We start from the raw sequence: 17158 nt of genomic DNA, 5'->3' as shown, positions 1-17158 counted from the left end.
GGTATCAAAGCGGGTGGAGTGTGGAGACGGGAAGGAAGACATGGGACTAGGGATTGTATAGCTTTGCTTAAAAACGACAAAGGATTATTTCTTTATTCTTTGTGTTGGTTTTTATTCTATTATTTCCTGTTTGGGATTAACGAACTGTTTAGCTAAGCTTTTATTATTCTTATTTGGTAATTTAGTGTTTTTTTGACAGGAAAAACGAATAGACATAAAACGTTTCTTGGGATTAAGAAAATATTGACATAGGTTTACATCTCCGTTATAAATTATAAAAGTTTTTCCTTTTGCTATATTTCCTGATATGAAACCCAATTAATTGAAGAATGACTTAGAGAGAGAGAGAGAGAGAGAGAGAGAGAGAGAGAGAGAGAGAGAGAGAGAGAGAGAGAGAGAGAGCAACCGTAGATACATCATTAACTGCAGGCCATGTTTAATCAATTGGTTGTCAAGGTCAACTTGCGTAGCTGAGTCAGGTGGTTCTCTCTCTCTCTCTCTCTCTCTCTCTCTCTCTCTCTCTCTCCTCGGGGGATACGAGAGTGTTAGTGTACTTCCGGTCGCTTTGGGTGTACCCCGGAGAGAGGTGTAAATTTTCACGACTCCGGAAAACTGCGAACATTTATATATATATATATATATATATATATATATATATATATATATATATATATATATATATATATATATATATATATATATATAATGTGAGTATAAAAAGGATACTGAGTATCTGAAAAAAGGTATACCAGTCAATTCTTTACTTAGTTAAGTCTAACTGTACTCATGTTTTAATGGCAAATTATAATGCGAGTATTTCTTAGTCTGAAAATGCAAGCACAGACTGATCACATTGTTGTCGATATTGAAACCTTCCACTGCTTTGAGAAAAAGAATAAGAAGAAATAGAACAAGAACAAGAAGGGTTAAAGGATATCGGAAAATTGCTAGCCTTTAGTTTCTTCTTCTCTTGTTTCGTGATTTTGCAAGTCGCTTCGGACCTCCACCAAGGCGAATACGTTTTCTGTTAGGGATATTTGTTTGTTTCGTGACTTCAGTAGACTTCAGAAGCAACGGGTTGCTGTCGCTTCTTCTGGGCTGTTTAGGCTTGCTCAAAACAGCCTAACCTACTGTAGTAAGGATAGCATAGCACTGAAGACGAGGCGTTAAACCGTGGCCACCTAGCATAGCCTCATGGAGGCTACGCTTGAACCCGTTGCGATAGTGGGGTCCTGTACCCCATTAGAGAAAAGAGTACAGAAGTTACTTCCTTAAAGAGAGAATGCTGAAGCCCTGAGACCATAAGGTTTAAAAGATTTAAAGGTCACTCATGAATGGCATAGGCAATGGACAGTGAAAATGCCCTAGCAGGATAATGCCCTACAGGCTGACCTTATATACATATTATCAGCACCCAAGGCCCCTCTCTAAGCAAGCTAAGACCAGGGAAGAACAGGCAATGGATGCTGATGACTCAGCAGGTGGAGTTATAGGCTCCCACAAACTCCCCATCCGTACCTCACAAGGATGGTGAGGTTACAGACACTGAAATAAACTATCGAGGTTGAGCGCTGCTATTAGGGGATTCGAACCGTGGACCAGCTGAGTTTAAAAGGGCAGATTTTCTGAAGGGGTGAGAAAGCCTTAGGGTATAGGTACCAGCAGATAAGTGATGATAGGCCTGAAGAGGAGGCATCCTACTGTTATAGCCTTGTACTTCACAGGAAAATGGGCCAGATACTGGAATCGGTTACGCAGTCCTGTAAAAAACTGCGAAGGATCATCCTTGTACTTCGAAATTAATCTCAGAGTTTCTATCTATCAAAAATCCCAAACAATCTCATAATTTCGATTTATTCAAACTTGTTTAGTGAATGCATAGCTTTGATATATTCTATTTCTTTTTTATTTTCACCTACACAGCTTTGATAATGAACTGTAGCCTAATTCCACTGTAGCCCTGACGAAGAGCCATGTTAAGAAAGCCTGAAACAGCTGTGGTTTTGAAAATTATTGACAGAAAAAGAATCATATATTTCAGATAGATTTATGGATTCATTTATTGGATTTGGGCCATGTGGCCAGACAATGGGATTAGGAGACTATTCAGATAATCTATGAAGTAAAAAATAAAAGAAGTTGGACTGCCAGAAAAGGGAAAAGAAGCTGTAACGGAAATGTAGCAGAAAGCTAAAAAGGGGTAGCAGCTACAGTAAACCATATGAAGTGAACTGTTGGCATTTTATAAGAAGCTCATTTGCTTTTACGTCTGTCTATCTGTCTGAATATCTCTTGTGAACAGGCTCTCTCTCTCTCTCTCTCTCTCTCTCTCTCTCTCTCTCTCTCTCTCTCCGTCTTTCTTCACTCAATCTTATCTCTCTCTCTCATCTCCCCCAAAATCACCCCATTAGATCAAACACGTAGTGTTAATAATAGTCTCTCTCTCTCTCTCTCTCTCTCTCTCTCTCTCTCTCTCTCTCTCTCTCTCTCTCTCTCTCTCCTAGGAGAAACATTACTAATCTTCAGTGGATCGACTTTACTCTGTTAAACCTTCCTTTCAATTCGTAGCTTTACAGCTTCCCCACGCCATTCATGCTTAATATAATCTTCTCTCTCTCTCTCTCTCTCTCTCTCTCTCTCTCTCTCTCTCTCTCGTTACATCGATGTACTTTTGATGTCGACCTTTGATTTGCAGATATATAAAGTTCAATTTCCTCCGAGTCGAACCAATGTCAAATCTAAACAGGATATCTTTATTAGTATTATTCCTCGACTTGCTCCTAACACAACTGTAAAGAAAGATGGTTTTGGTAGAGGTTTGTCCATAACTCTTATTTGTTGCCAGTCTGCATTTTCGCTGAAAATGATCTCGGTTTTACTCATATCCACTTTCAGTCCTATTGCTTCTTTCTCTATTCAAATCTTCTATCATCTTTTGCAATTCCTCCCATGATTCTCTAAACAGAACTATGTCATCTGCTAATCTTAAGTTGCTATGGTTTTCCCAATGATATTAATTACTACATTTTCTGATTCTAAATTCTTGAAAACGTCTTCTAGGCATGCTGTCATTACTTTAGAATGGGTTCTCTAGAGAGGAATGGCAGGAATAGTGATCCTAAATCTTTGACCAAATTACGGTCTATTAAATTTCTTATTCCTGATCTAGATATTAATCTCTGGCACCGTCGTTCAATTAGTTCATTATGCATGTTGCATAAGATTTTTCATAACTCTGACCATCCTTTACATTCAGATCTCCCTGGACAATTCTATCCTGTTCGTAATACTAGGCAGGCAGTTAATTCTAATAGCCAGGCCTTCTCCATCATGAGGCTCAATACTACACAGCATTCTAGAAGTTTTGTTCCAGCTGTTACCAAGTTGTGGAATGATCTTCCTAATCGGGTGGTTGAATCAGTAGAACTTCAAAAGTTCAAAGTTGGAGCAAATGTTTTTATGTTGACCAGGCTGACACGAGTCTTTTTTATACTTTATATATGACATATCTGTTTTTGACGTTGTTAATAGTTTATATAGGACATATCTGTTTTGACATTGTTACTGTTTTTAGAATGATTTATTGTTAATTCATTCTCATCATTTACTTATTTCCTTTCCTAACTGGGCTATTTTCCCTGTTGGAGCCCTTGGGCTTATAGCATCTTGCTTTCCCAACTAGGGTTGTAGCTTGGTTAGTAATAATAATAATAATATCTAGGGTATTGGATACAATTTTCCCTCAGCTGACATCTGACATATTTTGTTAAGAGAGCTACACCAAGTCTCTAATTCTCTTTTAAGGTTTAAAGGTGGCCTATGAATGGCAGAGGCAAAGGGATAGTGACAATGCCCTAGCCCTAAAATGCCCTAGGACCAGGGAAGGCCAGACAATAGTTTCTGATGACTCAGCAGGTAGACCTATAGGCTCCCACAAACACCATATTCTTATCTCACAAGGATGGTGAGGTTGCAGACACTACAAGACACTTTCAAGTTAGAAAGAGTTTTGAACCCCAATCCAGCAGAACGCCAGGCAGAGACGTTACCAGTAGGCTATCACAACCTTTAACGCCTGTTGCCTGTTACGTGGCACCAGTGTTGACATAAGGATGGTTTGGTTTAAAAAAAATCCTTCTCCTCTCAAGGGGTTAACTACTGCACTTTAATTATTCAGTGGCTACTTTCCTCTTGGTAAGGGTAGAAGAGACTCTTTAGCTATGGTAAGCAGCTCTTCTAGGAGAAGGACACTACGAAATAAAATCATTGTTCTCTAGTCTTGGGTGGTGCCATAGCCTCTGTACAATGGTCTTTCACTGTCTTGGGTGGTGCCATAGCCTCTGTACAATGGTCTTTCACTGTCTTGGGTTAGAGTTCTCTTGCTTGAGGGTACACTCGGGCACTCTAGTCTATCTAATTTCTCTTTCTCTTGTTTTGTTAAAGTTTTTATAGTTTATTTTTGAAAGATTTACGATGATTTTGTTACTGATCTTAAAATATTTTATTATTTCTCGTTTCCTTTCCTCACTGGGCTATTTTCCCTGTTAGGCCCACTGGGCTTATAGCATCCTGTTTTTCCAAATAGGGTTGGAGCTTAGCAAGTAATAATAATAATAATGATAATAATAATAATAAAAATAATAATAATAATAATAATAATAATAATAATATAAAAAGAAATCTAGAGCAGACGGTGAGGAGGCAGATGGCAAATTGGTATACGATTGGACAGCTGCTTCGACAAAGGGCCTATTTTGAATAGCGATGGCTGAGTCATGAAATGCTGAGCTGTCATTTGCGAGGCTGTCAATTCCGGTTGGGCTTTGGTAGACAAATTGTCAGGCAAAAGCAGAAAATGACGGGGAAGGGGGGGGGGGGCGCAACCACGTACATACATACATACATACATGTTTACGTGTAATTTCTCAAGGGTAAAATTATTCAATGTTGTGGTGGCCGATGTGGTAACGTCCCTGACTGGTGAACGCCAGACTGGGGTTCGATTCCCGCTCAAACTCGTTTGTTTCTTTGGTCGCTGCAACCACACCATCCTTGTGAGCTAAGGATGGAGGTGGAGGGGGGTTTGTGGGAGCCTTTAGGTCTACCTGCTTAGCTATCAGAAGCCATTGCCTGGCTCTCCTTGGTCCTAGCTTGGGTGGAGAGGGGCTTGGGCGCTAATCATATGTATATGTGGTCAGTCTCTAGGGAATTGTTCTCTTTGATAGGGCAATGTCACTGACCCTTGCCTCTGCCATTCATGAGCGACCTTTAAAACCTTAAATGAGTGTTTTGTCATGGCGATAGGATTTTAAGGTTTCGTAAAGGAGCGTTGGTGACCTTGATTTATGAAACGCCATTTTTTTTATTGAAAGAGGAAAAAAGAGTGAAAGAGGAATAAATGAGGTAATTATTTGTATGAGACAAGAAGGGGATGGTGTGAGTTTGACGACTTTCAGAAATAATAATAATAATAATAATAATAATAATAATTATTATTATTATTATTATTATTATAATTATCCTTATCATCATTATTATTATTACTATTACTATTATCATTTTCTAAGCTACAACCCTAGTTGGAAAAGCTGGATGCTATGCCCAGGAGCTCCAACAGGGAAAATAGCCCAGTGAGGAAAGGAAACAGGAAAAATAAAATATTTTAAGAACAGTAACATTGAAATAAATATTTCCTATATAAACTATAAATACTTGAACAAAACACGAGGAAGAGAAGTAAGGTAGAATAGTGTGCCCGAGTGTACCCTTAAGCATGAGAACTCTAACCCAAGACAGTGAAAGACCATGGTACAGAGGCTATGGCACTACCCAAGAGAAGAGAACAGTGGTTTGATTTTAGAGTATCCTCCTCCTAGAAGATCGGCTTAGCATAGCTCGTCTCTTCTACCCTTACCAAGAGGAAAGTAGTCACTGACCACAAAATACAATCTAATTACAAAATTACTGAATTCTTACTGTAATTTCGTGCCCTTTGACGGGACACGTATAGGATACATAAGTTATAATTGTAACAAGGCAAAATAGTCAATAAATGTCTTAAATATTGTGATTTCTTCTTTCACTATCAGTAAGGAATTGTTCACAATGGGCTGTTGACAATTTATGACTGGAGTAAAGAAGATATTATACATAGGCTATATTATTATTACTATTACTTGCTAAGCTACAACCCTAGTTGGAAAAGCAGGATGTTATAAGCCCAGAGGCTCCAACATGGAATATATATATATATATATATATATATATATATATATATATATATATATATATATAAATATAATATATATATATATAATATATATATAATATATATAATATATATATATATATATATATATATATATATACTGTATATATATATATATATATATATATATATATATATATATATATATATAAATTTATATTTGATTCCTGTCAGTCATGCTCTCCACGGCTTTGCCAGACCTATGTCTACACAGTCTCACCCCAAACCCAGGTTAGGGAGGGAGGGAGTTGTCATAACCTGGTGAGAGGGGGTACCGAGAGAGGTACTCTCGGAAACCACAATATCCCACAAATTGCCGAAACAGGCGGGCTGTAGTTAGGAAAAGAGGTTGGAGTAGGAATTGTTGAATATACATATATATATATATATATATATATATATATATATATATATATATATATATATATATAAACAAATAAATAAATATATATATATATATATATATATATATATATATATATATATATGTATATATATATATATATATATATATATATATATATAAATATAAGGTAATACATTCAAATTTTCATTTGCTAGCAGGATGTGGAATTGAGAGTAATATTTCATAAAATTAAACTAACCCTTCTCTCACCAGTCTCTTATTACTACTACTAATACTACTACCACTACTACTACTACTACTACTAGCTAAGCTACAACCCTAATAGGAAAAGCAGGATGCTGCAAGCCCCAGTATCAGCCTTTGCTAGCAGGATGTGGAATTGAGAGCATTATTTCATAAATTTATGCTAACCCTCCTCTCAGCAGTCTCTTATTACTACTACTACTACTACTACTACTACTACCACTACTACTACTACTACTACTACTAGCTCAGCTACAACCCTAATAGGAAAAGCAGGATGCTACAAGCCCCAGTATCAGCGAAGCAAGAAGATGAGTCTTCATTCATGATCTCACTTACTTATTCCGCCACACACTTCCCTCCAGTATTTCCTGCTGTTGTGCTAAATTCGTGTCTGTTCAGACGCCAGGCGCGAGCGCGTGCGATCTCTAGACAACACCCCCCCCCCCCACCCCCACCCCTAAACACTAACTTTACATGTAATGCTCTGAGGGCACATGTAAAAATGTTGTGACTCCAGATTATGGAAATCAGTCAGTTTTTAAATATACTTCTTCGCCAGTCTTCAGTTCTTTTGCTTCATTGCTCCACAATTTACTTTGCTCAGGTTTTGCTTGTGTCTTCACATCTCTACTTTATTTGTTTGTTACTTCCGCCAACGAAGTTGGAAGGAGGTTAGGTTTTACCGCCTGTTTGTGTATTGTGTGTGTGTGTGTTTGTTTGTGAATAGCTTCCTGGCCATAAATTTTAATCGTAGAATAATGAAACTTGCATGGAATAACTGTTATGTAAAAAGCTGAAGCTGGAAATGATTAAATTTAGGAAGGTCAAGGTTAAAGGTCAAGGTCAAATGTTCCATTCACGTAATCAGCCATAAGTTCGGACATCGTTGTCACATAGACTTCAAACTTGGTTCATATTTTAGTGTATGAAAATCCAAGCCAATTAATACATGTTAAAGTCGAAGGTCAAGGTCGAAACCAAGGTCAAGGTCAAGCAAAAGGTCAAATTCTGGTCATCAACCATACTGCAACAATCACAATCGTAAAGTAATGAAACTTGCAGGGATTTTAAACGGTTATGTAAAGAGCTGGAAATGGTCAAATTTTGGAAGGTCAAAGGTCAAGGTCAAGGACGACCAATACGTCCAAGAGGCCAAGAAATAAGCTGCCACGGCGGAGGTCTGCGCTCTACTGAGTGCTACTCTAGTTTGTTGGTGTGTCCATAAGCTGACCCAATGAGCTGTTAATTCCGTACCTGGTAAACAGTCTACTGCAGTGGGTTTAAAGGCTTAAATGTCACTCATGAATGGCAGAGGCAAGGGACAGTGACATTGCCCTATCAAGCAGGACAATGCCCTAGAGACTGACCATATAAACTTATGATAAACGTCCAAGCCCCCTCTCCACCCAAGCTAGGACCAAGGAGGGCCAGGCAATGGCTGCCGATGACTCAGCAGATAGACCTATAGGCTCCCCCCAAAACCCCCCATCCTTAGCTCGCAAGGATGGTGAGGTTGCAGCGACCTCTTGAAAATTGTTCTCTCTATCTAAGAGTTTTTACCATCTGCGTCTACTTACGCAAACGCGTGAGCACGCTCAATCTCTTGCTAGCCATGCGTGACACATGGCTAGTCAAAGGCCGCATACTAGTAGTTAATTCCTGCTAGGAAAAACTAGCGCTGGGCTAAGAAAATGCTTATTGAAATCGCATAGTCGAGGAGCTGACTCAAGTCTTGACTAGGAGGAGACCGTGACAGACGAGACGTCCGTGGGGAATTTCTATTTTTCATAAGTATAAGTATAAGCATAAAATTAACTTATCATCAGTTTTATTCCAGCTGTGACCAAGTTGTGGAATGATCTTCCTAATCGGGAAGTTGAATCAGTAGAACTTCAAAAGTTCAAAGTTGGACCAAATGTTTTTATGTTGACCAGGCTGACATGAGTCTTTTTATAGTTTATATATGACATATCTGTTTTTGATGTTGTTTATAGTTTATATAGGACATATCTGTTTTTGACGTTGTTAATAGTTTATATAGGACATATCTGTTTTTGACGTTGTTTTTAGTTTATATAGGACATATCTGTTTTTGACGTTGTTTATAGTTTATATAGGACATATCTGTTTTTGACGTTGTTTATAGTTTATATAGGACATATCTGTTTTTGACGTTGTTTATAGTTTATATAGGACATATCTGTTTTTGACGTTGTTTATAGTTAATATAGGACATATCTGTTTTTGACGTTGTTTATAGTTTATATAGGACATATCTGTTTTTGACGTTGTTTATAGTTTATATAGGACTTATCTGTTTTTGACGTTGTTTATAGTTAATATAGGACATATCTGTTTTTGACGTTGTTTATAGTTTATATAGGACATATCTGTTTTTGACGTTGTTTATAGTTTATATAGGACATATCTGTTTTTGACGTTGTTTATAGTTTATATAGGACTTATCTGTTTTTGACGTTGTTTATAGTTAATATAGGACATATCTGTTTTTGACGTTGTTTATAGTTAATATAGGACATATCTGTTTTTGACGTTGTTTATAGTTTATATAGGACATATCTGTTTTTGACGTTGTTTATAGTTTATATAGGACATATCTGTTTTTGACGTTGTTTATAGTTTATATAGGACTTATCTGTTTTTGACGTTGTTTATAGTTAATATAGGACATATCTGTTTTTGACGTTGTTTATAGTTTATATAGGACATATCTGTTTTTGACGTTGTTTATAGTTTATATAGGACATATCTGTTTTTGACGTTGTTTATAGTTTATATAGGACATATCTGTTTTTGACGTTGTTTATAGTTTATATATGACATATCTGTTTTTGACGTTGTTTATAGTTTATATATAACATATCTGTTTTTGATGTTGTTTATAGTTTATATAGGACATATCTAATTTGACGTTTTTACTGCTTTTAGAATGATTTATTGTTAATTTATTCTCATCATTTGTTTGTTTCCTTATTTCCTTTCCTCACTGGGCTATTTTCCCCTACTGGAGCCCTTGGCCTTATAGCATCTTGCTTTTCCAACTAAGGTTGTAGCTTGGCTAGTAATAATAATAATAATAATAATTTTGTTTTTAATTTCACCAATAGATAATTAATCGTTGCAATGATTTGGGAAATATTAAAAACTAGATAAAAGTCATGGTTTAAAATGAAGTGATTTTTAAAGGTTTAAAGGCCTCTCATGAATGGCAGAAGCAAAGGACAATGCCCTAGAGACTGACCACATATACATATGATCACAGCCCAAGTCCCTCTCCACCCAAGCTGGGACCAGGGAGGGCCAGGCAGTGGCAACCGATGACACAGCAGGTAGACATACAGGCTCCCCAACTCACCATCCTTAGCTCAGAAGGATGGTGAGGTTGCAACAGCCAAAGAAGCTAACGAGTTTGAGCGGGACTCGAACCCCAGTCTGGCGATTACCCGTCAGGGACGTTATACACGTAGACCACCACAACATTGAATATATTTTATCATAAGGTTTTATACTTTTGATTAACAAATTAAATATTAAATATAAGATCTCAGATAACTTTCTGTTTCTCCGATATTTAATCCTTCGTCTTATTTATTATGATTTAAAATATCTATTCGATGATTTTAATCTGGGAATACAATAATTATTAATTTAGTTCTTGATTTCTCAAAAAATACATAAAGGCTTAAATGAAAAAACACAATATTCTTAAGACATTACCTATAAAATAGAAATTACTCGAGTGTCATATGTACTGTAGATGAGATCATGGTGAGGGGTAGATGGAGATGGTTTGGTCATGCTCTTATTTATTTGATAATTATGAAAAAATAAAGAAATAATATCTTAATGTATTGTTATATTCTTTAGAGATTACATCTCATATATCAATTGATTAGTTATATTGAGAGAGAGAGAGAGAGAGAGAGAGAAGAGAGAGAGAGAGAGAGAGAAGAGAGAGAGAGAGAGAGAGAGAGAGAGAGAGAGAGCGTATTCAATAAGGCCAAGAAACAGACACACATTTACAGAGAGAGAGAGAGAGAGAGAGAGAGAGAGAGAGAGAGAGAGAGAGAGAGAGAGAGAGAGAGAGAGAGAGAGGCGTATTCAATAAAGCCACGAAACAGACAAGAGAGAGAGAGAGAGAGAGAGAGAGAGAGAGAGAGAGAGAGACAGGCGTATTCAATAAGGCCAAGAAAGACACACATTCACAGAGGGAGAGAGAGAGAGAGAGAGAGAGAGAGAGAGAGAGAGAGAGAGAGAGAGAGAGAGAGAGAGAGAGAGAGAGAGAGAGGTGTATTCAATAAGGCCGAGAGAGAGAGAGAGAGAGAGAGAGAGAGAGAGAGGCGTATTCAATAAGGCCAAGAAACACAGAGAGAGAGAGAGAGAGAGAGAGAGAGAGAGACGAGGAGAGAGAGAGAGAGAGAGAGAGAGAGAGAGGCGTATTCAATAAGGCCACGAGAGAGAGAGAGGCGTATTCAATAAGACCACGAAACAGACGAGAGAGAGAGAGAGAGAGAGAGAGAGAGAGAGAGAGAGAGAGAGAGAGAGAGAGAGAGAGAGGCGTATTCAATAAGGCCAAGAAACACAGAGAGAGAGAGAGAGAGAGAGAGAGAGAGAGAGAGAGAGAGACCAGGAACAGACTTAGCCAGCGAATTCCTTGACCAAAGGAGTCCTCCTCCTCCTCCTCCTCCTCCTCCTCCTCCTTGGAGAGAAAGCTTCGTACTTTCTCTTCCGAAATAAATTAGCGAAAGTAGAACCACCGACTCCGGGAAGACCCACTGGTATTTCGGCTATCCGCAATGGTCCTTCTACATGACGAACGGGGCAGGAAGGGACCCTAGTGGTTCTAATGGCTATCTATCTATCTAATATATATATATATATATATATATATATATATATATATATATATATATATATATATATATACACATATTTAAATACACACACACACACACATATATATATATATATATATATCATTATTATGATCATCACCCGCTTACTAGTCCATTGCAGAACAAAGGCCTCAGCTAAGTCCTTGCACTCGTGTTTGTTTGTCGTCTTTCTGTTACAGTCCACGCACGCAAATTTCTCTCTCTCTCTCTCTCTCTCTCTCTCTCTCTCTCTCTCTCTCTCTCTCTCTCTACTTCCGTGAGCGTTTTAAGGTTGAAATGCAAATGAGAATTGTAACACGCATTTTTCTTCCAGCTTTTTGAGAACGCAAGTGAAACGCTGTAGCAGCCGAAGAGACGACTACGAAGGAAAGGGAAATAGGAAGTAAGTGGATAAACGGAGGGAATAAGAGAAGCGGGAGGGATTGTAGGAAGAGTATGCAAAAGCGCGAGAGACTCACCTGGTGGGGGTGGATTCGGTGGTGACCTGGCAAGGTCATGTGTGACGCCCGAGTGAGCAGCTGGAAGCCGCTTGTAGCCAGCCCGCCGGCCTCCTCCGACTGGGCGTGACGTCATGCATGACAGGGGCCCTCTATAACCCCCCCTCCCCTCCCCCATACCTCCTATACCTAGCCTCACCATACGGGTATATACAGAACCTCTTTATTGTGCCATACGTGGCATACCTCACGCGCATGCGTGCCTCGATAAGTCGAATTTATATGCAGCCATTGCGCGCGAACTGGCGACCAGTGGTGACCAACCTAACCCACTTGTCATGCAGGAAAGGCGGGCGTAGTTGCAAAGCGCTCGATAGGGCCTCTGGAACACCTTTAAATACGCTGGTATCACACTCATAAAAATTCCGTCGAAATCACCTGCGCATCTCGAAGCATGAAAACAAATGACGTCTACACGCTGTAGATAAATTGTCTCGGATGTGGCGGCTGAAATGGACTGGGGGTTGAATACAGATTCGTCCCAGAGAGAGAGAGAGAGAGAGGGGGGGGGGTTATTGCGTGCCACACCTTTCTTACGCCGAGTACATGTATAATTGATAGAAAGTGTAGTCTAAGTACTCGCTTCATATTATGAAAAGTGGTGTATCCTTGTTCCAGCTATCATATACCAAGCGCATATGAGAGTTGAACAAAATCTAACTTCAGTCTAGCCAAGGGATTTTGAACAAAATGTAACTTCAGTCTAGATAAGGGATTTTGAACAAAATCTAACTTAAGCCTGGTTAAGGGGTTTTGAACAAAATATATTTTAAGCCTAGCTAAGGAATTTTAAACAAAATCTAACTTCAGTCTAGCCAAGGGATTTTGAACAAAATCATACTTCAGTCTAGCCAGAGGGTTTTGAACAAAATCTAACTTCGGTCTAGCCAAGGAATGTTGAACAAAATCTTACTTCAGTCTAGCCAGAGGGTTTTGAACAAAATCCAACTTCGGTCTAGCCAAGGAATTTTGAACAAAATCTAACTTAAGCCTAGCTAAGGGATTTTGAACAAAATCTAACTTAAGCCTGGTCAAGGTATTTTGAAAAAATCTAACTTAAGCTTAGCTAAAGGATTTTAAACAAAATCTTACTTTAGTCTACCCAGAGGGTTTTGAACAAAATCTAACTTCGGTCTAGCCAAGGTATTTTGAACAATATCTAACTTCAGTCTAGCCAAGGGATTTTGAACAAAATGTAACTTCGGTTTAACTAAGGGATTTTGAACAAAATCTAACTTTAGTCTAGCCAAGGGATTTTGAACAAAATCTAACATTCAGTCTAGTAAAGGGATTATGTCCAAAATGACGGTAAGGACACTCTTATACAAGTACTGTATGTTGCCTATAGTCTGGATACAAAGGATCGAGACTTGGCAATAATAAGCAGCTTTGCTACTTTTCTCATAATGCCTATCCATGCTCGTTTAGTACATGGGTAGATGTGGCAACAGTGCAAGCCAGTGATAAGCAGTGGTGCCACATTTCTCAAAGCGCAAATCCATGGTCGTTTAGTTCATGTGTAGATATGGCAACAGTACAAGCCAATGATAACCAGTGGTGCCACTTTTCTCATAACACAGATTTAGGATAATTTAGTACACGGGTGAATATGTCAACAGAGCAAGCCAATGGTAAGCAGTGGTGCCACATTTCCCATAACCCAGAGCCATGGTCGTATAGTACATGGGTAGATATGGCAACAGTCCAACCCAAAGATAAGCGGCGATGCCACATTTCTCATCACACAGATCTAGTATCGTTTAATACACGTGTGGATATGGCAACAGTGCAAGACAGCGATAAACAGTGGTGCGTGCCACATTTCTCATAATGTAGATCCATGGTCGTTTAGTATGTGGATAGATATGGCAACAGCACAACCCAATGATAAGCGGTGGTGCCACATTTCTCATCACACAGATCCACGGTCGTTCAATACACCAATAAATATGGCAACGGTACAAAGCCATATGCCACATCTACAAGATCATGAACCCCTTTTATGGAAAACGTTGACGAGGCGTAAGTAAATGTGGCAGCAACTCTAATGCCTTTCATTTTTTAATCTTTCGTAGTTAGCCTTTGAATAATGAATTTCATTTCTTAAAGATAGACTTGGTTTTTCGGCCCGACACGGGCTCTTACAATGAATCTGTGTATATCTTTCAAGGTTTAGGTATATTCTTCTACACAGTGATCTGACTTCTTAAATACCGATGTAGTCACTTCCCTGACTGGTGAACGTCAGACCGAGGCTCGAGTCCAGCTCAAACTCGCAAGTTTCTTTGGTCGCTGTAACCTCACCATCCTTGTGAGATAAGGATGTGGGGGTTGAGGGATTGCCTGGCCCTCCTTGGTCCTAGCTTGAGTGGAGAGGGGGCTTGGGTGCTGATCATATGTATATATGGTCAGTCTCTAGGACATTGTCCTACTCGATAGGGCAGTGTAACTGTCCCTTGCCCCTGCCATTCACGAGCGGCCTTTAAACTAGTCCGCTAAGATTGAAAAATACATCTTGTTATAGTTTAAGGTCTATTGAAAAAAATAAAACGACGTTTGTCCCTATTATTTCCTCATGAAAAAGAATGGTTGAATGTATATATATATATGTATATATATACACATTATATATATATATATATGTATATATTACATATATACAGTATGTATACAGTATGTATACAGTATATATATATACATATATATATATATATATATATATATATATATATGTATATATATGTATACAGTATATACAATATATATATATATATATATATATATATATATATATATATATATATATATATATATATATATATATATATATATGTACATATATATGTATATATACCATACATATATATATATCCATATGTGTATATATATATATTATATATATACATATATATATATGTATATATATATATATATATATATATATATATATATGTATATATATATATATATATATATATATAATTTGCATAAAAAAATCTGTTAATTACATATTCAAACTAGAAGTTTAAAACATAAAATACTACATTAATATAGTTTGAAATTCAGTTTTTTTTTCTCTTTAAAGAAATCAATTGTTTTGAATAATTTTACTATATTTGGCAAATGGAGAAAAAAATGAATAGAAGATTAACTAAATGAGAAAAGACAGAATATCTGAATAATGGGGAAATGAAAAGAAAGAAAATGCATCTAAGAGGAAAGAAAGAGATGGAAAAATAACACTTAAATAAATGATAAGAGAAAAAAGAAGGAAAAAATGATAAAATAAAAGAGAAAAAAAAGAAAGGAGAAATGAGACAAAAAGAAAGAAAAAAGAAGGTTGAAATAACAACACAAAGGAGAAATAATAATAATGATAATAATAATAATCTTTATTTCAGAAAAAAATTACACTACAAGGTAGAAAATAAAGAAGGGAGAAATGAAGACTACAACTGAAGAAGAAGAAGAAGAAGAAGAAGAAGAAGAAGAAGAAGAAGAAGAAGAGAAAGGACAGACTGAAATCCGAATGCGAAGAGAGTAAATGATAATACAAAAGAGAAAAAAGAAAGGAAGAAATGATAGCACAAGATAGAAAAAAGAAGGGGAGAAATGAAGAAGATGAAGAAGAAGTAGAAGAAGAAGATGAAAAAGAAGAAGAAGAAGAAAAAGAAGAAATGACAGACTGAAATCCGAATGCGAAGACATTAAATGACACCACAAGATAGAAAACAAAGAATGGAGAAGAAGAAGAGGAAGAAGAAGAAGTAGAAGTAGAAGAAGCAGAAGAAGAAAAAGAAGAAGAAGAAGAAGAAGTAGAAGTAGAAGAAGCAGAAGCAGAAGAAGAAAAAGAAGAAGAAGAAGAAGAAGAAATGACAGACCGAAAACCGAACGCGAAGAGATTAAAATGGTCCGTATTCGTCGATCAACCCCTCCAGCACTCTAGCCAGGGTCTCCAGTCGAAGTCTCCGGCCAGAGTCCCGTTACATCAACCTTGGGAGCTATTCCGAGCGAGCTGTTCGGAGGAGCGTAAGCGAAGATTTCCTTCAATACAAAGCGCTCTCAAAAGCTGCTTGTGTTACGCCCCTGCTTTTAATGTGCTTGTGGATGTGCTTGGCACTGCTTGAGGTAATATAAAATAGCTTTTTTCAAAATCTTATATTAGGGATAAATTGTTTTTAGATTTATAGCCAAGTTTTCTTTTTTAAAATCTTTTATTCGGGATAAATTGTTTTTAGATTTATAGCCAAGTTTCCTTTTTTTAAATCTTATATTTGGGATAAAATGTTTTTAGATAAATTGTTTTTATATTTATAGCCAAGCTTCCTTTTTCAAAATTCTTATATTTGGGATAAAATGTTTTTAGATAAATTGTTTTTAGATTTATAGCCAAGTTTCCTTTTTTTAAATCTTATATTTGGGATAAAATGTTTTTAGATAAATTGTTTTTATATTTATAGCCAAGTTTCCTTTTTCAAAATTCTTATATTTGGGATAAAATGTTTTTAGATAAATTGTTTTTAGATTTATAGCCAAGTTTCCTTTTTTTAAATCTTATATTTGGGATAAAATGTTTTTAGATAAATTGTTTTTATATTTATAGCCAAGTTTCCTTTTTCAAAATTCTTATATTTGGGATAAAATGTTTTTAGATAAATTGTTTTTAGATTTATAGCCAAGTTTCCTTTTTTAAAATCTTATATTTGGGATAAAATGTTTTTAGATAAATTGTTTTTATATTTATAGCCAAGTTTTCTTTTTCAAAATTCTTATATTTGGGATAAAATGTTTTTAGATAAATTGTTTTTAGATTTATAGCCAAGTTTCCTTTTTTTAAATCTTATATTTGGGATAAAATGTTTTT

The 17158-nt window shown here is 36.8% G+C and overlaps 1 protein-coding gene across 1 annotated transcript in view; it reads left to right on the top strand.

The window, feature by feature from the left end:
• LOC137648351 (streptococcal hemagglutinin-like) overlaps nucleotides 1-16421 on the top strand; it is a 34733-nt gene extending 18312 nt beyond the window's left edge. Inside the window, exon 6 of the mRNA XM_068381279.1 lies at nucleotides 16032-16421. Within this exon, the coding sequence (XP_068237380.1) occupies nucleotides 16032-16421 (390 nt within the window). The remainder of the gene's footprint in view (nucleotides 1-16031) is intronic.
• The last annotated feature ends 737 nt before the right edge of the window (nucleotides 16422-17158 follow it).

This window comes from Palaemon carinicauda, chromosome 10 (genome assembly GCF_036898095.1).
Source record: "Palaemon carinicauda isolate YSFRI2023 chromosome 10, ASM3689809v2, whole genome shotgun sequence".
Lineage (NCBI taxonomy): Eukaryota > Metazoa > Arthropoda > Malacostraca > Decapoda > Palaemonidae > Palaemon > Palaemon carinicauda.
The sequence above is the reverse complement of the archived record's forward strand: the minus strand, read 5'-3'. Positions and strand labels throughout refer to the sequence as shown.